The 18,724-nt window shown below is 39.3% G+C and overlaps 1 protein-coding gene across 3 annotated transcripts; it reads right to left on the bottom strand.

Annotated features, from left to right (window-relative positions):
• Nucleotides 1-7,206: 7,206 nt before the first annotated feature.
• Nucleotides 7,207-12,197, bottom strand: LOC106456277 (protocadherin alpha-C2-like). Of its 3 annotated transcripts, none has more exons than XM_013912048.1 (3): nucleotides 9,621-12,197; nucleotides 8,266-8,302; nucleotides 7,207-7,315 (listed from the first exon to the last, which is right to left on the bottom strand). In XM_013912048.1, the coding sequence occupies exons 1-2, from the start codon at nucleotides 12,051-12,053 to the stop codon at nucleotides 8,291-8,293; spliced, it is 2,445 nt and encodes an 814-aa protein (XP_013767502.1). In that variant the 5' UTR covers nucleotides 12,054-12,197; the 3' UTR covers nucleotides 7,207-7,315; nucleotides 8,266-8,290. The 3 variants fall into 3 exon arrangements, with proteins under 3 accessions (XP_013767502.1, XP_013767501.1, XP_013767503.1); XM_013912049.1 differs by having other exon boundaries at nucleotides 7,261-7,312; XM_013912047.1 differs by lacking the exon at nucleotides 8,266-8,302.
• Between the last annotated feature and the right edge of the window lie 6,527 nt (nucleotides 12,198-18,724).

The following is an 18,724-nucleotide window of genomic DNA, read 5'->3' as shown; positions in this document are numbered from 1 at the left end:
TAGATTCTGCAACAGATTTGTATCAGTGTCTTGTCCAGTGTGTCTCTCTAAATCAGAGTGACAGCCTGGTCATGTCCTTTTCTGCAATAATGTAATAACTGTTTTTATCTTTGTCACACAGCCTCCTCACAAAATCAAACAAATGACAGGGATACTTTGCAGGAAACCTCTTTAGTTTTCTTTTAGCTGTAGTCCAGACCAAAGCTCTAGGTGATAAGACTCATGACCCCATTGTGCATGGGCTCCAGCCAGGGTATCTTGGCTGCTCATCTGACTCATGCATAAATGGGTCAAGTTCTCACATGCTGTCTGACACTTTGACCGATAATGCTGCCAATCTAATAGCAACATGGATTCCTAAATGAAACAACAAGGGTAAGCTTGTGTAGCAGGTAAAGCTGCTCTGATCTGACCTGATTAAATCAAACGTTTAAAATTGTTTTTTTCTGAACATCACATCCAGATGACAAGTGTGATAACTATTTTATACTGGACGATCCAGCATTGCTCCTCTTCCATCCTCAGAAGTCAGATTGACCCAGTAACTTCTTGCCAAATCTGAGTGATGTCTTTATTATCCGATTTTAACAAATATGGGTCAGGTAAACCTTGTTTAACTCCGCCGTTGGAGGAGTTAAAGGAGGAGGGTTGGGCCTGGGGTTAGCAACCCCACCCCAGAGAAAATCTCAACCACTACAGGAAATGCCAATAAGAAAAACAGAGACTAACTTTCTGGAAGATGGAGGACCCCCGACAGTTCAGGGACGAATGACGCTAGGTGGTGAAAGCCGAAAGGAAGCCACCGAACCGATTCTCCTTTCAACCAGGAGAACCACTCTGGAGATCTAACTTTGGTGGCCCATACCCTGGGAGTGGTGACGGCAGTAGTAGTAGAAACCTACGGTAGTTTAGAAAAAACTGTAATGCTAAGTTGGAGTAGAGATTCCCTGCTAAAGGATAATCTTAATATTGCAAATACAATAAGTCTTAAGAGTACACACATTTTACCATTGTTTGCATTGATTAAGAGTTTCTAAATAATATTTTTGCCAAGGTCATCTGACTTTGCCTGAGTGTTCTGGTAGTGTAAGCGTCGACCTCACAGATTTTTGCCCAAAGTATTTGATTGTCTGCCTTCACACACATATAAACTTGTGTGACATCCCATTCTTTAGGGTTCAATATGATGTGGGTCCACCCTTTGCAGTTATAACAGCGTCAACTCTTCTGAGATAGGCTTTCCACAAGGATTGGGAATATGTTTATGGGGATCTTTGACCATTTTTCCAGAAGCAAATTTGTGTGGTCAGACAGTGATGTTGAATAGGAAGCCTGGCTTGCAGTCTCCACTCTAATTCATCCCAAATATGCTCTATCAGGTTGAGGTCAGAACTTTGTGCAGCCCAGGCAAGTTCTTCCACACCATTCATGTCTTTATGGACCTTGCTTTGTGCACTGGTGTGCAGTCATGTTGGAAGAAAAGAGGCCATCCCCAAATTGTTCCCACAAAGTTGGGAACATGAAATTGTCCAAAATATCTTGATATGCTGAAGCATTAAGAGTTCTTTTCACTGGAACTAAGGGGGTCAACTAAGAGGGGGACTAAGGGGGCCTCCACACACCTCCACACCATAATCCCCCACTCCACCAAACTTCAGACAAGTTCTGCTCTCGTGGCAACTGCCAAACCTAGATCTGTCCATTGGATTACCAGACAGAGAAGCGTGATTTGTCAGTCCAGAGAACACGTCTCTAGAGTCCAGTGGCGGTGTGCTTTATATCACTGCATCGGACACTTTGCATTGCAGCTGCTGATGTAAGTCTTGCATGTAGCTACTCGGCTATGGAACCACATTCATGACATTTGGAGGTCTGTAGTGATTGACTGCAGAAAGTTGTCGACCTTGTGCACTAACCCCGATCTGTAATTTGATGTGCCCTTAGTTGCGGTTGTTCCCAATCACTTTGTTACACATCCACTAACATCTGACGGTGAAATATTTAGCTGTGAGGAACATTCACAAGTGGACTTGTTGCATAGGTAGCATCCTGCAGTTTTACACTGGAATTCGCTGAACTCCTGAGAGTGACCAATTCTTGTTTGTAGAAGCCGTCTGCATGCCTACATGCTTAATTTTATAGAACTGTGGCCGTGGAATTTATTGGAACATCTAAATTCAATAATTTGGATGGGTGAGTGAATACTTTTTGGGAATATAATATGGGCTTATATAGAGTTATCTAGAGTGGACGATCCACAATGTAGGCACCAGATGTCTACTTTATATTTTAGGTATAATATTTGGTCACTGACTCCTTTTTTTAACTTCGTTTATTGGAGAAAAAAAACCCTGCTTAAACATGTGTTTAAAGCAACTAAATCAAAATCACATTAATTCATAAAAAGGAGAATTGTTTTAGGTTGATTATAGTTAATGCAAATCCACACACTGAAGCTGATCTAAAGCTGATCTAAAAGAAGCTTTTACAGTGGCCAAAATATAGACTTGAGTCAGTCCAGATAATCTGGTAAAAATATGCTTAAGCAGCTTCCCCAAAGCTCTGTTTTGAATATTGTATCTCAGTACTGAAGATTAAAACACACTGCCACACTTAACGGATCGATATAGTGCTGTGTGATGAGCTAGCTGCAAACAAAAACATTTCTTTTTACTGTGGGGCAGATAGATTTTAAAATGATTTATAATGAAGCCCACACATTAGATATGGAAGCACTGCAGCATTGCAGAAAAAAGTGGTGATGATGTGTAATGGGGTGCTTAATTGCATACCTCTTCAGACCACAAAGTTGTCTGAAAAAAAACCAAAACAACTTCTACTACATTACAGATTACAGCAGAGAGGAGTTTGTTTTTTTAAGTGCTGCTGCTTCACTATAAGTGCACTCTGAAAACACTTAACCTAACCTAACATCGGTTTGATTTTCCACATTTGCCTGCTCTGTTTGGGTTCACGGTGGGACAAGAATCACTGAACAGAGCACCCTGGGCAGGTCACCAGTTTTATTGCATTGAAACTGTGTGGATCCCTAAACAGATCAGAGCTGGGTGGCTAGACAGTGCTGCCCTAAATACTGCAGCACAGTTATCAGAGGTTTTGGCTTCCAGAGTGAATCATGACAGTTTATTTTTTATTGGTGGGAACTGTTTCAGTTTAGTCTTTCTGACAATTTACATTGTCAGGATACAAAATCTTTTCTTTCCTCCTGAAATCTACTTTTTAATTTGTATTTACATTTTAGATTTTGGTTTACCTTTTAATTACAGTATGATGACCTTGTGCAGTACAGTACTTATAAACATTGTAAAACAGTTAAACATTCTAGGAACCAGTGTGATTAAAAGTACCCTTTTGAACTGTAGTTGCACTCTGCTCGTGTTTATCACTGGTGGGTTGCACAACAATTTCAATAACATGGACTGCGTTGGTTTAAAAAACGTAGCTCTCCTGAGGGAAGAGTTGGCGGGAACAGCACTCAGCACATGGGATGTAGCCACAGTTGCACTGCTCATTTGCACTGACCTACTTCAGGGTCTTTTAAAGCACAAGTTACTTAAGAACTTTTGGGCCTTCTCTATAGTATTGTGTAATTTTACAAGGTGCTGTATTTCTGAACTGACCAGCATACAGCTGAGACACAGGACTGCTTCTCAATTTTGTTATCCAAATCTACTAGATTTCAGTCAATACTATTCTTAATAGTTTTATTATATACAGGTATTGATTTTGTTTGAAAAGCAAGCCAGATCATTACTGTGAAAGACACTGTAAATCACATCAATCCAGGTATGGAAGTTGTTATTATTTAGCCAGATAACAGATAGAAATTTGCTGTTATTGATAACAGTGGCAATAACTAGTGATACAAATTCACAGTACTCTCATACACGAGTCTGCCATAGGACTACAAACTAAAAGCCCTGTGTGGCCACAGCGAAGAGCAGACTACTGCAATTTGGCTCATGGCTTTTACTAATCCTGACAAAGCTATTATTTGTCTGCTTCTGTGATTTGAACTGCAGGCGCATCTCCTTTATTTAGTTTTCAATTTCCAAGAATTAGTACAGAGCGTTATAAAGAGAAACTGGGTCAAAATGTGTGTATGTGAGGGAATTTGAGAGAGCAAGGAAGAGGGGGAAGAGAGAACATCATATTCAAGAAGTCACTTCTGATCACTTCAGCTTCATTCTTCATTAGAGAAACAATAGAAAGACAGATTAAAAAGCTTTATTCAAACTAGCATGATCAGGCAGAACATTTAAGCCAAATAAGCAACATCAAAATCTGACAATTGACTAGACTTGAAAACAAAGCAAGACCATTCTCACCCATACTGTCTTTGATTCATTAAATGGGATGGAACTGGCTAACATTTGATGCGACTCTCAAAGCATACTGTACAATCTGACTGGCAAATAAGCGAGAAGGAGAAAAGTAAAAAAAAAAACTGAGCTGTGTACGCATGAGAATTACTCACGTTTACAATACTGAGCACAAGCACCTCCTGTGCCATTCAGTCACAGTGAATACAGAAAATATCAAAAAAGTCTACTGTAGAAAAAACAAAGTACAAAGCACTTCATTTTACAGTAAATGCATGTTTTTTTTTTGTTGCTTTTTTTTGTTTGTTTCTTTGTTTTTAACTGAAAACCTGCTCTGAAACCAAAAGGCTGAGCCCCACCCAACAAGAAATTCAAGGTATTGTATCATGGGTCTCAGTGTAATTTGTAATACTAGTGGAATGCCATTATTTCATTCATCAACAGTCATGTTTATTTTTTACAATGCAGAAGGCACACAAAGAGCTCATCGTATGTGCAATTCTAAAAAAAAAATCATTTTAAACACTGTTCGAATTGGTTCAGGCATGAATTAAACATATAAAACGTTCTTCACAGCGAGAAATCGTTTATTACGTGACATCGTTAGCCTGACAGACAGCCAGAAAGATGTGTTTATGTCTGGGAAGCCTGGTGCAAAAGAGAGGAAGAGAGGTTCAATTTCACTGACTCTAAATGTGAAGACTGATACTTCCTGAAATCTTCTACCTTCACTGCATTACTGAAGGGAGTGCTCCGATCACATTTAGATTCAGATTCAAAGTGCTGGCATCTGCTTAATGCTTTTCACGCTCCACGTATGGGTTCAGCAGATTTCTGAACTTGCAGAGTCTGCACTTTAATGCTGTGAGCATAATTAACACTGCGCTCTTCTTCTCATAATCCAATACTTTTACCACATACAGTTACATTTGATCAATTAGCACCCTAATAAGTGGTATTAATAAGCTCCTTGTTTCTGAGTCATGAAAGTCCTGGGCTTATTCGTAGTGCAACAGCGCTACTTTTGAGGTCAAGAGAAGTATTCTAGTTTTATTATTTATATATTAATATGTACACCATCAAAACAACATTACGTACACTAAACTACAAATATGCAACAAAAAATGCCCTCAAAGAAGCTCACAAAAGCAGCATTAAAAGTTACTACCAAAAAATATATAAAAACAATAATATTCCTAAATTGCCATGCCTGTACCTGATATCCCTTTGTACCCTGGCAAAGATAAATACATTTGGATATACTTGCTCTATATTATTCCTTTGTTTTCATATTAAATTAATCAATTTGCACTTTGTGCAATGAGTGAACACAGTTATTATTTGAACTGTGAACTTTTAAGGAAATGAGCCCGAAGAGATGATAGCTTGTAATAAGCAAATCTTCTCACAGACAGTTAAACTGACATTTGATATTTGATTGTGTTTTTTCAAAATACGGTTCATTGTGTCTGAGAGTTGTACATGTCCCCCACTCTGGCCTCACCCCACTCTGTGATTACCTCAGTTAAAAAAAAAAAAAAAAAGAGGTGTAAGCGCACCCCTCCTCCAGACCCCTTGCTTAGTACAACGTAATGAGACAAGCTCAAACTACAGTGTGAAAATGAAAATTGTTCAATATTTATGTAGTTCAATATTTTTGTGTAGCTCATACACGTCAGATAAAAAACGTAAATCTGTTGTTAGTTAACTTTTGTAATCTTGTTATCGTCCCTATACGACTAATCTATCTACAATCAAATGAAAAAAGAAACAATGTATCACCTATAATGTGATTGGTTTTTTTTTTAGTTTTCTTATCTTTCATTCTTTTTCATCACTTTGACACATTCATAACTTCTCTAGTACAACAAATACTGTTTAAAAAATTTAAAATTGAATAAAATCTTTTTTTTGCTCTTTTTCTTAGAAACTTACTACAGCTGTTTTCACACTTGCACTGTGGGCCTAAACTTTCCTCAGCATTAACCAGCAGAGCTCTACGTGAGAAAGCAAATGTCATTTTGGACATTTAACAGTCTTTACCCTGACAGCTCTTTAGTAAAAACACCATGTAACATCTGAATGCACCCATTTGAGACTAGAGCAGGTAATTGCCCAGTGAATTCACAGCAAGTGTGCTTTCTGCACACTCCGCCAAGGCAGCACTCTCGTCTATCTGGTAATGAGAAAGCATCTGACACCGACTATTCCCCTTTTGCGTGCTACATGTGAAAAGGGCAATTGTAGACAATGTCCTTCAGTAATTCTCTCAATATTTTCTGGAGCACATGTGTGAAAACAGCTCAACTAAAAGCATATGAATCTTACTAACCAGCAAGACCCATAATAGAGTAGAAACGTTTTATTAAAAACCGAAAAAGAAACAAGACAAAAAGGCTGAATCAGTGACATAACCAGCTGCAGTTATGTTATATCAGTATTATGGAAGAAGCATATTCACCCTGATTCACTTGTATATTTAGGTTTAGGCATATTTTGAACTCTTGCTTATATGAAATGCTGCCTGACTTGAACTTAAGAATATTGCAAAGTACTGAAGGTTTCTACAACTACAACACTCAGCTTAAACTCTGGAGAAAAAAGGCAAAATTGTCTATTTAAAAGTTTCAGAACATCATGAAGGGGATGATTTATGACATGAGGTCTGCTCAGTAATGTCAACATATCCTGCCAGAAACTATTTCAAATTGTTGTCTGAATACTTAGTTGTAGAATCATGCAGATTCATGCTTAAAAGATTAACAAAGCTGGAAGGCTGAGGTGGTTAGTGGTCAATGGAGGAAGCAGAGAGAAAGAACAGCTGGAGCAGAGGGACTAGCAGATGTTTTTTTTGTTTCTGTTTTTTTTTTTTTTTTTTTTACATCTTCTTTGTGAGTCACAGGGAAGATTTTTTAGCCAAAGACTCCCATGAAGAGATGATTATATCATGGCAGTTCTCTTCTGGGCCCCTGCTGAGAGAAAGAACATAGAATTAGCCAACACAGGAAGTAAGTCTTAATATAAACTTACAGAAAGTCCTCACTCATGCAACAGTGGATCGTGACTGGTTACTGCCACCATCATTGACATGTCAATAGACGTTAGGGACTTTTAAATTGAAAGATAAGTCACTAAATCAATCATAATCAGGATTGTTTTTTAAATTTGTTTTTAAAAAAAAAATCAATCTACAAATTTAAAAATACAAAAAAAAATTGTTTGACTAACATACATGACTAAAATAAAATATCAAAGTCATTAACTGAAATAAGGGAAGCAGAAGGTGTGACTAAAGCATGCACAAGCAAGCATCACAATGTGCTATTTGGTATTTGGTATGCCAATATTAAACTGTCTAATGTTTTTTTGACGTGGGGGAAAAAGAATAGGGCATAATTCATTTGCGACATTTAAAACGTCACCTAACAGAGTTTATATGTGGAGATCTGAGTTTATATAGTCACTGCTCTCAGGTATGCTGAGAATCCACTCAGGGCAATTCATTCTTTAATCCTTTTTTTATGTCTGTGCCATCACTTTTGCCCTGAATCTCTACCAAGCTAGCCAGATGTGCGCAACACAGATCTGACAAGCAGCCAATTTTATTCTAATCTCAGCTCTTGTTATAAGCTGATACATGGTTTTCTCACTTCAGAGACCAGCCAATTTAGATTTTAATGCTCACAGTAGTAGTGAATTAGAGGGGAGTGTTGTTTTTTTGTGGGCTAGTGTAACCTGTTCTATTTAATCAGGAAAATATCTTGGGAAAGGATTTCAGCAAAAAAAAGGAAGAATCAGGAAAAAAATTTGTATAAAATCCAAATTTTTAGAGCCAAACGAAGAACGAACACCAAATAGAAAGAGATAGAAAATGTCTACACAATTATAGTGGCTCTACAGATGTAGTTAGCAACCAGCATACCTCCAGTTGTAGAATGGACTTCCTTTCATTTTGAGTACTTAAGAATAGAAAAAAAGAGACAAATTCAGTGGTAATGCAGACACTCGAACTCACGCTCACAATACATCCACATCATACATGGGTGTTTGTCTCTTTCCCTCCATATGCCCCCGTACAACATGCATATTTATGCTGATCATTCAGCGGATCACTTGATTCAGTTTACTCTGCAGGTCCAGCTGTACAAATATAAACAACATCTGGATCATTTTTTAGCATCCATGCATTGTTGATAGTCTACAGTGTGCCAGAACACTGCTAGAGACTCATGAGGCATCTCGCTTGTCCTTGAAGACAACCCTCCCACGTCTGATCTTCTTTGTAGTACTCCCCCTCTTGCACCTACCAGTTATGCTATTATTCTGTGCTATGCATCTGCAGTACATGACCTACATACTACATAAGACATCAAAAAGTGACAATTTTTTGTGGGGTGGGCTTGTTTGGCCTAATTATGCAATAGCAGCGCTGATGATTTGCTCTAGAAACACATGCTTGATGAAAAAACAAAACAAAACTAAATAAATTGAGCTGTCCTCTTACTTGTAACTTATTTCCAATAATTTTGAAAATAGGTGCATTATTATTCATTACAATATACATTTCACTTGATTAATGTCAATGAAATTACTTCTAGTCATTATCAAATTCATCCATTATAAAAACTTTAGCCCCACTTTTATTTTCAACTCGTATCAGATTTCAGACTGCAGAGAAAACTAGCCCATCCGACCCATGACACAGACCCAAGGTAAATAATAGAAAGAGCTTTGATTTTTCAGTCAGTCCTGTCATCCTGAATGCATTTCAAAGTACAAGCGAGGAGTCACTGCAGTGGAAGAAGTACTAAGATCGTTTGCCCAAGTAAAAGTACCAGTCCTACACTTTTAAACAGCCTGAATTAACAGTCAAAATCCTTCATAAATATTATTATTAAACACACTGAAAAATTACATATTATTACATATTACAGTACGTCATTTGATTTATATACAGTTCAATAGTTTAAACTAAGCCAGGGGTTGGCCTCCTTCAGGGGATCCCGAGACTTGGTAAAATCTTCACTTCAGGATTAACCTCAAACCTGCAATATTTACTTCTGAAATGTTGTCGAGTATAAGTATAGTATTTCTGATTTATACTTGAATGCAGGTTGAAGGAAACTTCAACTCAAGTGTTTTTACGCTTGTATGCTTTTCATACAAGTTTCACACAAGACAGATACAATCTTTATAAGATTTATATATATCTTTTCCATATGGGCAATTTCAACGTTTTTAAGCTTTTTACTGAACCCATCCGATATTTCTACATACCTCCAGTGTTGATGCTCTGGAATCTGTGGTCTCACTTGGCCCTATGCTCCTGGGTATGCTGGAAACAAAATACCCAGCTCCTTTGGGAATTATGGGCTGTCTCACGACCACTTTGCCCTTCCTGGTCTCTGCGAGGAACAAGCTGTACCAGTAGGCATCGCTGGAGATCAGCGTGGAATCTGCGATAGTGGAGCTTCTCTGGCTGATCACGCTGTTCCTGCTGATCACGCTATTTCTATTGGCTGGAGGGATCTTGATGGCCTTTGGCTTTGGTTTTTGACACTTGAGCACAATAATAACTAAGATGGTTATCAGTAGCAGAAAGGACACAGCTCCTAAACCGATCACTAAATAGAGGTTTAGGTCAGTGAACATGTCATAGTCTAGTGGAAGCTCTGTAGTTTCTGAAAAGGCCATTGCATGTTCCACTGTTGATATCTTGATGGTGACAGTAGCAGAAAGAGAAGGTTGACCATTGTCTTTAGCAACAATTACCAGCCTCTGTTGTCTTGGATCTCTGTAACTAAACATCCTTGTTGTCCGGATCTCACCGTTGTACTGATCCAGGCTAAAGAGGGTTGAATCACTGATCTGAAGTAGCTGATATGTGACTCTGGCGTTCTGCTCAGAGTCTGCATCAATGGCGATCACTTTGGCCACCAAATGTCCCTTATCAGTCGACCTCGGTATCACCTCCTCTACAACAGAGCCCTGTGCGCGCCAAGGTGACACTATGAGAGGGGTGTTGTCATTTTGATCCAGAATAATAATATGTACGGTACAATTGGTGCTCAGCGGGGGAACACCAGAGTCTCTTGCCTCAATGTGGAAAAGAAAGTCCCTTTCTCTCTCATAATCAAAGGTCTTCAGGGCATAAAGATCACCATTCTCAGGATTGATGGAAAACAACATCGACATAGAAGTGTTAACGATTTCTTTCTCCATTATGAAATAAACCAAGTACTGGTTCTCATTCAGATCTGGGTCAAATGCGCTCAGAGATGTCAATAATGCCCCCGGTGGATTGTTCTCCATGACATGGATTGTGTAGAACGACTGGGAGAATGTAGGTGCATTGTCGTTGATATCCAGTATCTCCAAAGTGATGGTTTCATTTTCCGATAAGGGTGGCACACCTTTGTCTGTCACTCTCAGTATGATGTCATATTTGCTTATTACCTCTCTGTCCAGTGGTTTTGACACTAGCATTTCAAAGTAACCCTCAGAGGACTTGCTTAAGCGAAACGGTAACGTTTCTTGCCTATTTAGAGAGAGCTCCACTTCTCCGTTGGCTCCAGAGTCCCTGTCGCTCACACTGACCACTGCAATCAGCGTCCCTACAGAGACATCCTCAGTCAGCGAACTTTTCAGAGACTTGATAGTCACTTCAGGGTAATTATCATTGAGATCTGTCACAAACACTGTGACTTTACAGTGTCCGGACAGAGGGTTCGTCCCTCTGTCCTGTGCCTGTATGTGCATCTCAAAACTCTGACTCTCTTCATAATCGATCACCCCCTTCACCTTGATCTCACCTGAATTTGGATCAAGTGAGAATAGCTCTTGTGTCTTCTCCGATGTGTACAGTGTGTGTGAGTATACCAACTGGGCGTTTGTGCCTTCGTCTAAGTCTGTTGCATTTAAGGTCATGACCACCGTTCCTGCTGCCGAGTTCTCCGAGACATTGACTGCATATACCGGCTGACTGAATATGGGGGCGTTGTCGTTGATATCCAGGACGTTAATAATGATGCTGGCTGTGCCGGAGCGAGGAGGCACACCTCCATCCACAGCGGTTAGAATTAAATCGTGAACAGCATGCTCCTCACGGTCCAAATTACCACTAAGCACTAAATCGACATATTTGGAGCCATCGCTGCCGGTCTGGATGTCGATGTTGAAGTATTTGCTTTCACTGAGATAGTAGGTCTTGATTGAATTCGCCCCCACATCCGCATCCACGGCGTTTGTCAGTGAGAATCTCTCACCGGGAAGGGTTGCCTCCGAAATGTCTAAGTGCATTGTCTTTCTGCGAAACACCGGCGCGTTGTCATTTATGTCCATAATTTCCAGCTCGATGTTAAAAATGCGAACCGGGCTTGAAAGTATGACATCCATTTTCAGAAAACACGAGGTTGTTTTAGTCATGCATATGCTTTCCCGGTCTATCTTCTCGCGGATAACCAGCTCCCCTGTATCTTTGTTGATGTCGAGGTAATTTTTACTGTGAATGACATCGAGTTTTGCTTTGCGCTCCTCCAAACTGCGAATATCCAGACCCAAATCTGTGGCCAGATTAGCAACAAAGGAACCCTCTTCCATTTCCTCCGGAATAGAGTACCGAGTGATGGAGAGCGCAAATCCCCACATTGCAAAGAACGAAAAAACACCCACCACTAACCGTGTCCGTAAAGATGCAGGGATGAGCGCCATCGTGTTTTGGTATATATCTTATTATTATTTTAAAGGAATTAATGAAACAAATCCGTTCTTACGCTCAAGTTGTCTTGATGTAGGGGAGCGCCGGTGTCATTCTTGCCTCCACGACTTGTAGCTGTAGCTGCAGCAGGCCATTTACAGCACAGTGCCGCTGGAGGAGGAGAGGGGGGGCTCTCACAGCTCTGCTCTGCAGGGGCGTATGCAACGTCTGAGCAGGGCTTGAGCAGACTGGCGAGGTCTCCTCAGTGAAATTAAAGGGTGCCCATATGGAACCCTTCTTTCTTTCTTTGTGTTTTTTAAAGAATATTTTTGGCATTTTGTGCAACAGCTTGCATCATGTGTTGTCTAATAGAGCATAGAGCAAAATAAATAATTTATTTGTTTGTTTAAAATTAAAAAAAAGAGAAAAAAGAAATGGATGGCTGGCTGACAGATGGCTGACTGGATTAAAAACAAAAAAACAAAGAAAAAACAGCAACAACAGCAGTAATAACTAGTTCCGGTTAATGTATTTTTTTAAAATTAATATTTGATAATTAACTCATTCTTTGCATAATAGCAGCGTCTTTGATTAAGAGCATATCATAGGCTTTAGAAAAATCATAAATTTGGTGAGCATGTGTTTGCTCATCTCTGGTCCTCTGATGTTATGAAAGTCCATTCATTCAGTCACTTCCACTTTTCAGGGTCGCAGGAGCCTATTCCAGCTGTGATAGGGCAAGAGGCGGGGTACACCAGTCTTTCACAGGGCTAACACACAAAGACAGACAACCATTCACACTCAGGAATTGAACTCAGGACCTTCTTGCTGTGCAGCAACAGTGCTAACCACCGTGCCACCGTGCTGCCTGTTATGAAAGTCAAACAATATAATCAATTGAGTCAGAAGAGTTAACAGAATCATATCCCTTTATGTCTCATTTTTAAAATCATGTTCATTTCATCACCGTCGTCGCTCTGTGATGCCTTTCTGTGTGGAGTTAGCATGTTGTCCCCATGTTTGCGTGGGTTCTGTCAGGGACTGGCAGTTACTGGGGTTAGGTTAACTGGTGATTCTAAAATTTGGCATCAATGTGAGTGTGAATGTTGTTGCTCTCTTTCTCTGTGTTTGCCCTGTGTCAGACTGGTGACCTGTCCAGTATATCGGTGTACCCCGGTGTACTCCATCTTTCACCCTATGACAGCTGGAATAGACTCCAGGCCCCCTCTGAAGTGGAGAAGCAGAAGAAAAGGAATGGATGTCAGAAACGGACGCCATGGAGGTGTTGCCAAATTTATCTGCTGTAGCTCTCACTGTTACTTGACAAAGAAATGAAGGAGATGCTTTTTATGACCCTCAAAGGTGCTCAGCGGTAAACATGATACAGTGCAACCTAAGGCACCCACACGAAGAAGAAAAATGTACCAAAGTGCCCAAATGGATAGAGTATGTATGAAATGTAATGTTTTTTGTAAGTACCCAAACAACAACAAGAAAACACAATAAAGTGACTTTGAATGAAGAATGGGGCTTCAATTGGGGTGAGCTGAGGAAAAGTGGATACTGCAGTTCAGGACAGCACCTCATTCATTTGAATGAAAGTTGCTTATCAGTGCATATACCAAAGGTCCTCCATGAGGTACTTACATCTGCTTCCACATTTTAGGCCCGTGAGCATGCACATTAGTTCTCATTTAGGACATGTGCAACCAAGACCCTCATTTGCTGAACTGATTGACTTTCTGTTGGCTCCCAGCACACATGAAAGGCCTCTGATAAGATAATCATGCAGCTGTTACAGACTCTCCAGAGCCAAATTAAATGAATTAAACAGCTTGAAAAAAACAAACAAACAATAATTTCGGATGCTCTGAAAAAAAAAGTATCCATCATCTTACAAGAGTTCTTTTTCCAATGTATGTGTAAGGGACAAACGATCTTCGGATCAGTGTGCATCATGTGCATTGTTCGTGTTCTGCTTTTGATTCTATTTTCAGGTTTTCTTAGTTTTAGATATGATTACTTTTTTAATCATTAAATATAGTTACTGTTTCACTTTTCCTGCCCTATTGTGTTCTATGTGTCTGTGGTTTAATCTCAGTTTCGGTGTTAGGTGTGCCCTCATTTTGTTACATCCTGTTTTATTTGGGCAGCTTCAGTCGCTTGTGTTTGTTCCCAGCTTGGTTTCTTGTCTTCTTGGATTAGTTTCAGCAGTATCTCATTACCCTGGTGTTTTGCATATCCTCTCCTCCTGTGTCTGTTTTCAGTTTGCTTTAGTTCATTGTCCCTTTGCATTCTTTTCCAGGCTGTTCTCTGAAGACAGCCCTCTGCTGTCGCCCCAAGGTTTTGTGGACTTTGTTTTTGGCTGCCACTTGGAGTGAAAAAAGCTAATCACTTAATAAATCATTTGGATCCACGAAACATTCAAACATGACAGAGTATCCTTCTGACCACTTAATGCATGCATTTCCAGTGAAACTGCTCCCTAGAGGCCCATGCAAACTTTTTCAGTTTGCTTGAGCAACTGAAAAATGCAACTTGCATTTGCAACAAGAAAGATTTTTAAAGGGTTATTCTGTTATTAATGGCCAAAAATGGTAAATGGCCTGTATTTGTATAGCGCTTTTCTAGTCCCTAAGGACCCCAAAGCACTTTACACAACCTGTCATCCACCCATTCATACACACATTCACACACTGGTGATGGCGACAGTGGCGGCTGGCCCATAGGGGGCGCTCGGGCTCCGCCCCCCCAAATGTGGAGGAGTAAAAATATATATTTTTAAAAAATTCATCAATGATAGTTTTACTATGTGTGTGCCCATATACAGCCAGGCGTATTTTAACATTTTCACCAGCTGACTCATTAAAGTTCAACCAACAAACGGTGTTTTTCTTCTTCTGGGGCGCTCGTCAAAGCGCCCTTGATATGCAGCGAAATAGCCTATCATTAAATGGTTGCCAGGGGAAAATAATAAATATTTGACCTATCAGCGTCGCTGAATTAAATGGTTTGGGGGCGCTTAAAATTGCGCCCCTGCAGAAAACGCGCGAAGATTTGCTGTTCTAGAATTTTACCTCAGTCAGTAGCCTAAGTGAGCTATAAGGTCAGAGAGAGACGATGGCAGCGGTATTGTTAACGGTTGAGGCACAGCCTCCCCCAAATTCGGTTAGATCGCTTCTAACCTACCCTTTTGCCAGAAGGACAATGGCAGAAAAACTGCAAGTTAAAGAGTTGGGACCTGACAAGCCCGAAATTCAACTAACCCAGGCAACGAAGGAGAAGTCAAAAGCATACAACAGGACTTTTTGTCGGAGTTGGTTCCAGCGCAAGTCGTGGCTGACAGGCTGTGGAACAGCTAATGCACTTTTTTGTTTCCCGTGCATACTGTTCAAAAGTGACAAGTGTGATTTGACGTGGACACAATCTGGACAAACCGACTTAAAGCACCTCTCCGAACGAATCAAGAAACATGAAAGCTCACGAGTTCATATGGACAACAGTGTAAAGCTAGCTGTGCTAGGGAAAACTAGCATAGCGGCGCAGCTAGATGATGGACATCGGATTGCTTTAAGAAGGCACAACGAAGAGGTAGATAAAAACCGTCATATTTTGTCTAAAATCATCGATTGTATTAAGTTTTGTGGTGCTTTTGAGCTAGCAATGCGGGGACATGATGAAAGTGATTCCTCAGACAATCCAGGGATTAACCTATTAACTAACCCCTAACCCTAACCCTAACCCTCTATCAAAAGCTCCTGCTTACTTGTTTTGAATTATGCTCTGGTGCACAGTCCAACCATGTGCACATTTAATTTTGAAGTAATTAAATTTGTATATCAGAATTAAACTTCATCATTCTGGTTTGTGTAAAGCCAAGATGCACAGACCACACTAGGTCAAGGCCAAGCTTTCTGTTGTGTGTTGCCATCTAGTGGGCATGAGGTATCACTGTATGAGTTAATCACCTAGCAACAAATTAAAATTGTGTTGTTTGATGTACTCATTAAATGGGTCATTTTAGTCGATATCATAAAAATTGCCCCCCCTGAGATTTTTTTCAGGAGCCGCCACTGGATGGCGAGCTACATTGTAGCCACAGCCACCCTGGGGCGCACTGACAGAGGCGAGGCTGCCGAACACTGGCGCCACCGGGCCCTCTGACCACCACCAGTAGGCAACGGGTGAAGTGTCTTGCCCAAGAACACAACGACCGAGACTGTCCGAGCAGGGGCTCGAACCGGCAACCTTCCAATTACAAGGCGAACTCCCAACTCTTGAGCCACGATCGCCCCGTAATGGCCAAAAAGAGTCAAGCTCTTAAAAAATATGCTAAATGGAGGTAATGATTCAGTCAAAGGTTAAAGTTCCAAAAGCAAGGGGAAAAACAGAAGATTGTTTGCAATAAGGACAAAGAGTCCAACTTGAAAATCGAGGCATATAAAAAAAATATATATATAAAAGCTTTAATCATTTTAAATGGTCACATTTTGTTTCATGTATATTTTAAAACCATCTAAAAGTGTTATTTTAAACTGGAGATGCAGTCTTTTTTCTTCTTCTTCTTCTTTTTTACTAACTTTACTGATGAGATGTCATTGAAGACAACCCGTCACCCTTTAGTTTAGCTTCTTTTTTTTTTTTACCTCCATGTCTTCATGCAGCCTGAGTCTCTTCTACTAATCCTGTGATGCAGTTTCCTTTTCCTTTTGAGCTAAGCTACTGCAAAGAAGCTTCAGTCTCCCCCTTTAATACAGCCTATGCAGCATACAGTGCTTCTCATTATTTCTCCTAGCTGTCATATTTTTACTTGTCAGCTTTTTCTGCAAGCTTAAACCATTTTGTGTTGACATGGCAGATGACAAGATGAGGGTGATGCTTAATCTCTCTCTTTTCCTTTGGCTCCATCCAGTGACAACACAGAAAATTACAGAAAACACTGTACATGCAAAGCACACACCATGTTGTCTTTAATGCATTTGAAAGAATTGCTCAAACACTTTGCTCCTGTGCCATATATGTAAACACTGTTATGTTTTTATTACTATCATGAATTCTTTCAATCTTTCCATGAGTTGACTTTGAGTCTGTGCAGAAAGTAAAATATAGTTCATTACATACCTTCTGTTGTTGGCTGTTTTCCTCAACTTATAACCGCGATTGCCAGGGCAGCAGCTTCACATAGCCCACTGTTTTTGTGTTTTAATTAATTTTAATTAATTATGACACGTTAACTTATTTTAACCTTTTACTCAAGAGGAGGAAGAGATCAAGCTCCTCACCAAGCGTAACAAGAAGCACCACATATGCCATCTGAGCCTTAATTAGGAACAGAGATTTACTGAATCTGTTTGTTTCAGCTTGTTTAATCATTTGCTAGAAAGATTACAACTACAGGACTGTGCAAAAGTCTTGAACCAACCCTAATTTGAAAAGTGCCCCCCCTCACACCCCATCCTCCCATCCACATTAAATGTATTTTTTAATTATGTATATATCCATGACAACTGGATACTTTTTTCATTTCATTTTGCGTTTTCAGCAGTCCTTGTACCTAAGCATTTTTTGTTTGTTTGTTAAACACTATCTATGAATCATTCAAACATAACAAAACCATCCTCCTCAACCGATTAACCAGTGTTGTGTCTACATATAACAGACAACAAGCAAAGAACCAATTTGTTCACATTTCTTGCAAGTGGCAAGCTTAAAAATTAAATTTATTTATATGTATGTATGTATGTATGTATGTATGTATGTATGTATGTACTCACTCATCAATATGTAAGGAGGTCAGTGGTCTTGCAGAATTTATGAAAACTGACAAAATATGAAGGGAGAAAAGAACCATCAAATAATGACCTGCTGTGCAAATACTATCTGACTATCTGAAACATCTGATTGGCAACAGGTTAATTTTCAGTAATCTCAAACAGTGTGAAATCACCTTGACAGAGGACAGAACAAGAGACTACCCACGTCCAAAAAAGAGCTTTGAATGTCCTTCAAGAAGACTGGAGGACCAGTCCTGAAGACTACTTAGAAAAATTACAACAGAGCTTGTTTAAGAAATTTCTGGCTATGTTTTTTTTGTTGTTTTTTTTTTTTGGCTAAAAAAAAGGAAGTCATAACAAATATTAACTTTCCAACTCAGAGTGGTAAAACATCTGTTTTTGCCTTATATACTGGATTTCTGTTTTCAGATGTATCTCTCTGTTTTCAGGATCTTGCCTTGTTCTGGTTTCTCCTGGCAAAGTTTTCAAATATATACTTTTAAAATATTTGGAAAAAGAAACAAAAACAATGAGGCATAAACTTCTCAGAATATAACACAATTCAGGTTTTCATTTTTTAAAATAATGGAAATAGTAGTAAAACTTTCAAATGAAAGGAGATGTGCTTCAGGGAACATAAATTAAAAATTTCATTTGAGTCTGTTTTACATAATTGAATTAAAAAGCTGCACTATCAATGAATCAGTGCTGACTTCCAAAGATGTACATCTAACATAGATTGAACACTACACTGATCAATAATTATATAATATATTATATCAATATATTATTAGGCTTTATTATTAGGCTTTCATAAAAATGTATTTCAATTATTAAGGAAATTTTAAGAAAATTTCTTCATTTTTTGTTATTCTATATGTAACAGGAAATAATATATATAAAAAAAAAAA

Source organism: Pundamilia nyererei, unplaced genomic scaffold, assembly GCF_000239375.1.
Source record: "Pundamilia nyererei isolate P.nyererei 1_Seehausen unplaced genomic scaffold, PunNye1.0 scaffold00080, whole genome shotgun sequence".
NCBI classification, from domain to species: domain Eukaryota; kingdom Metazoa; phylum Chordata; class Actinopteri; order Cichliformes; family Cichlidae; genus Pundamilia; species Pundamilia nyererei.
Note: the sequence above shows the minus strand (reverse complement) of the source record. Positions and strands in the feature narration are given on the sequence as shown.

Bases quoted from the DNA above. Each gene is read 5' to 3' on its own strand.
- LOC106456277 (XM_013912047.1), bottom strand. From the start codon at position 12,053: ATGGCGCTCATCCCTGCATCTTTACGGACACGGTTAGTGGTGGGTGTT. The intron at 7,316-9,620 runs GTATGTAGAAAT...TCTTTCTCTCAG, and splicing joins CCAGAGCATCAACACTGGAG to CAGGGGCCCAGAAGAGAACT.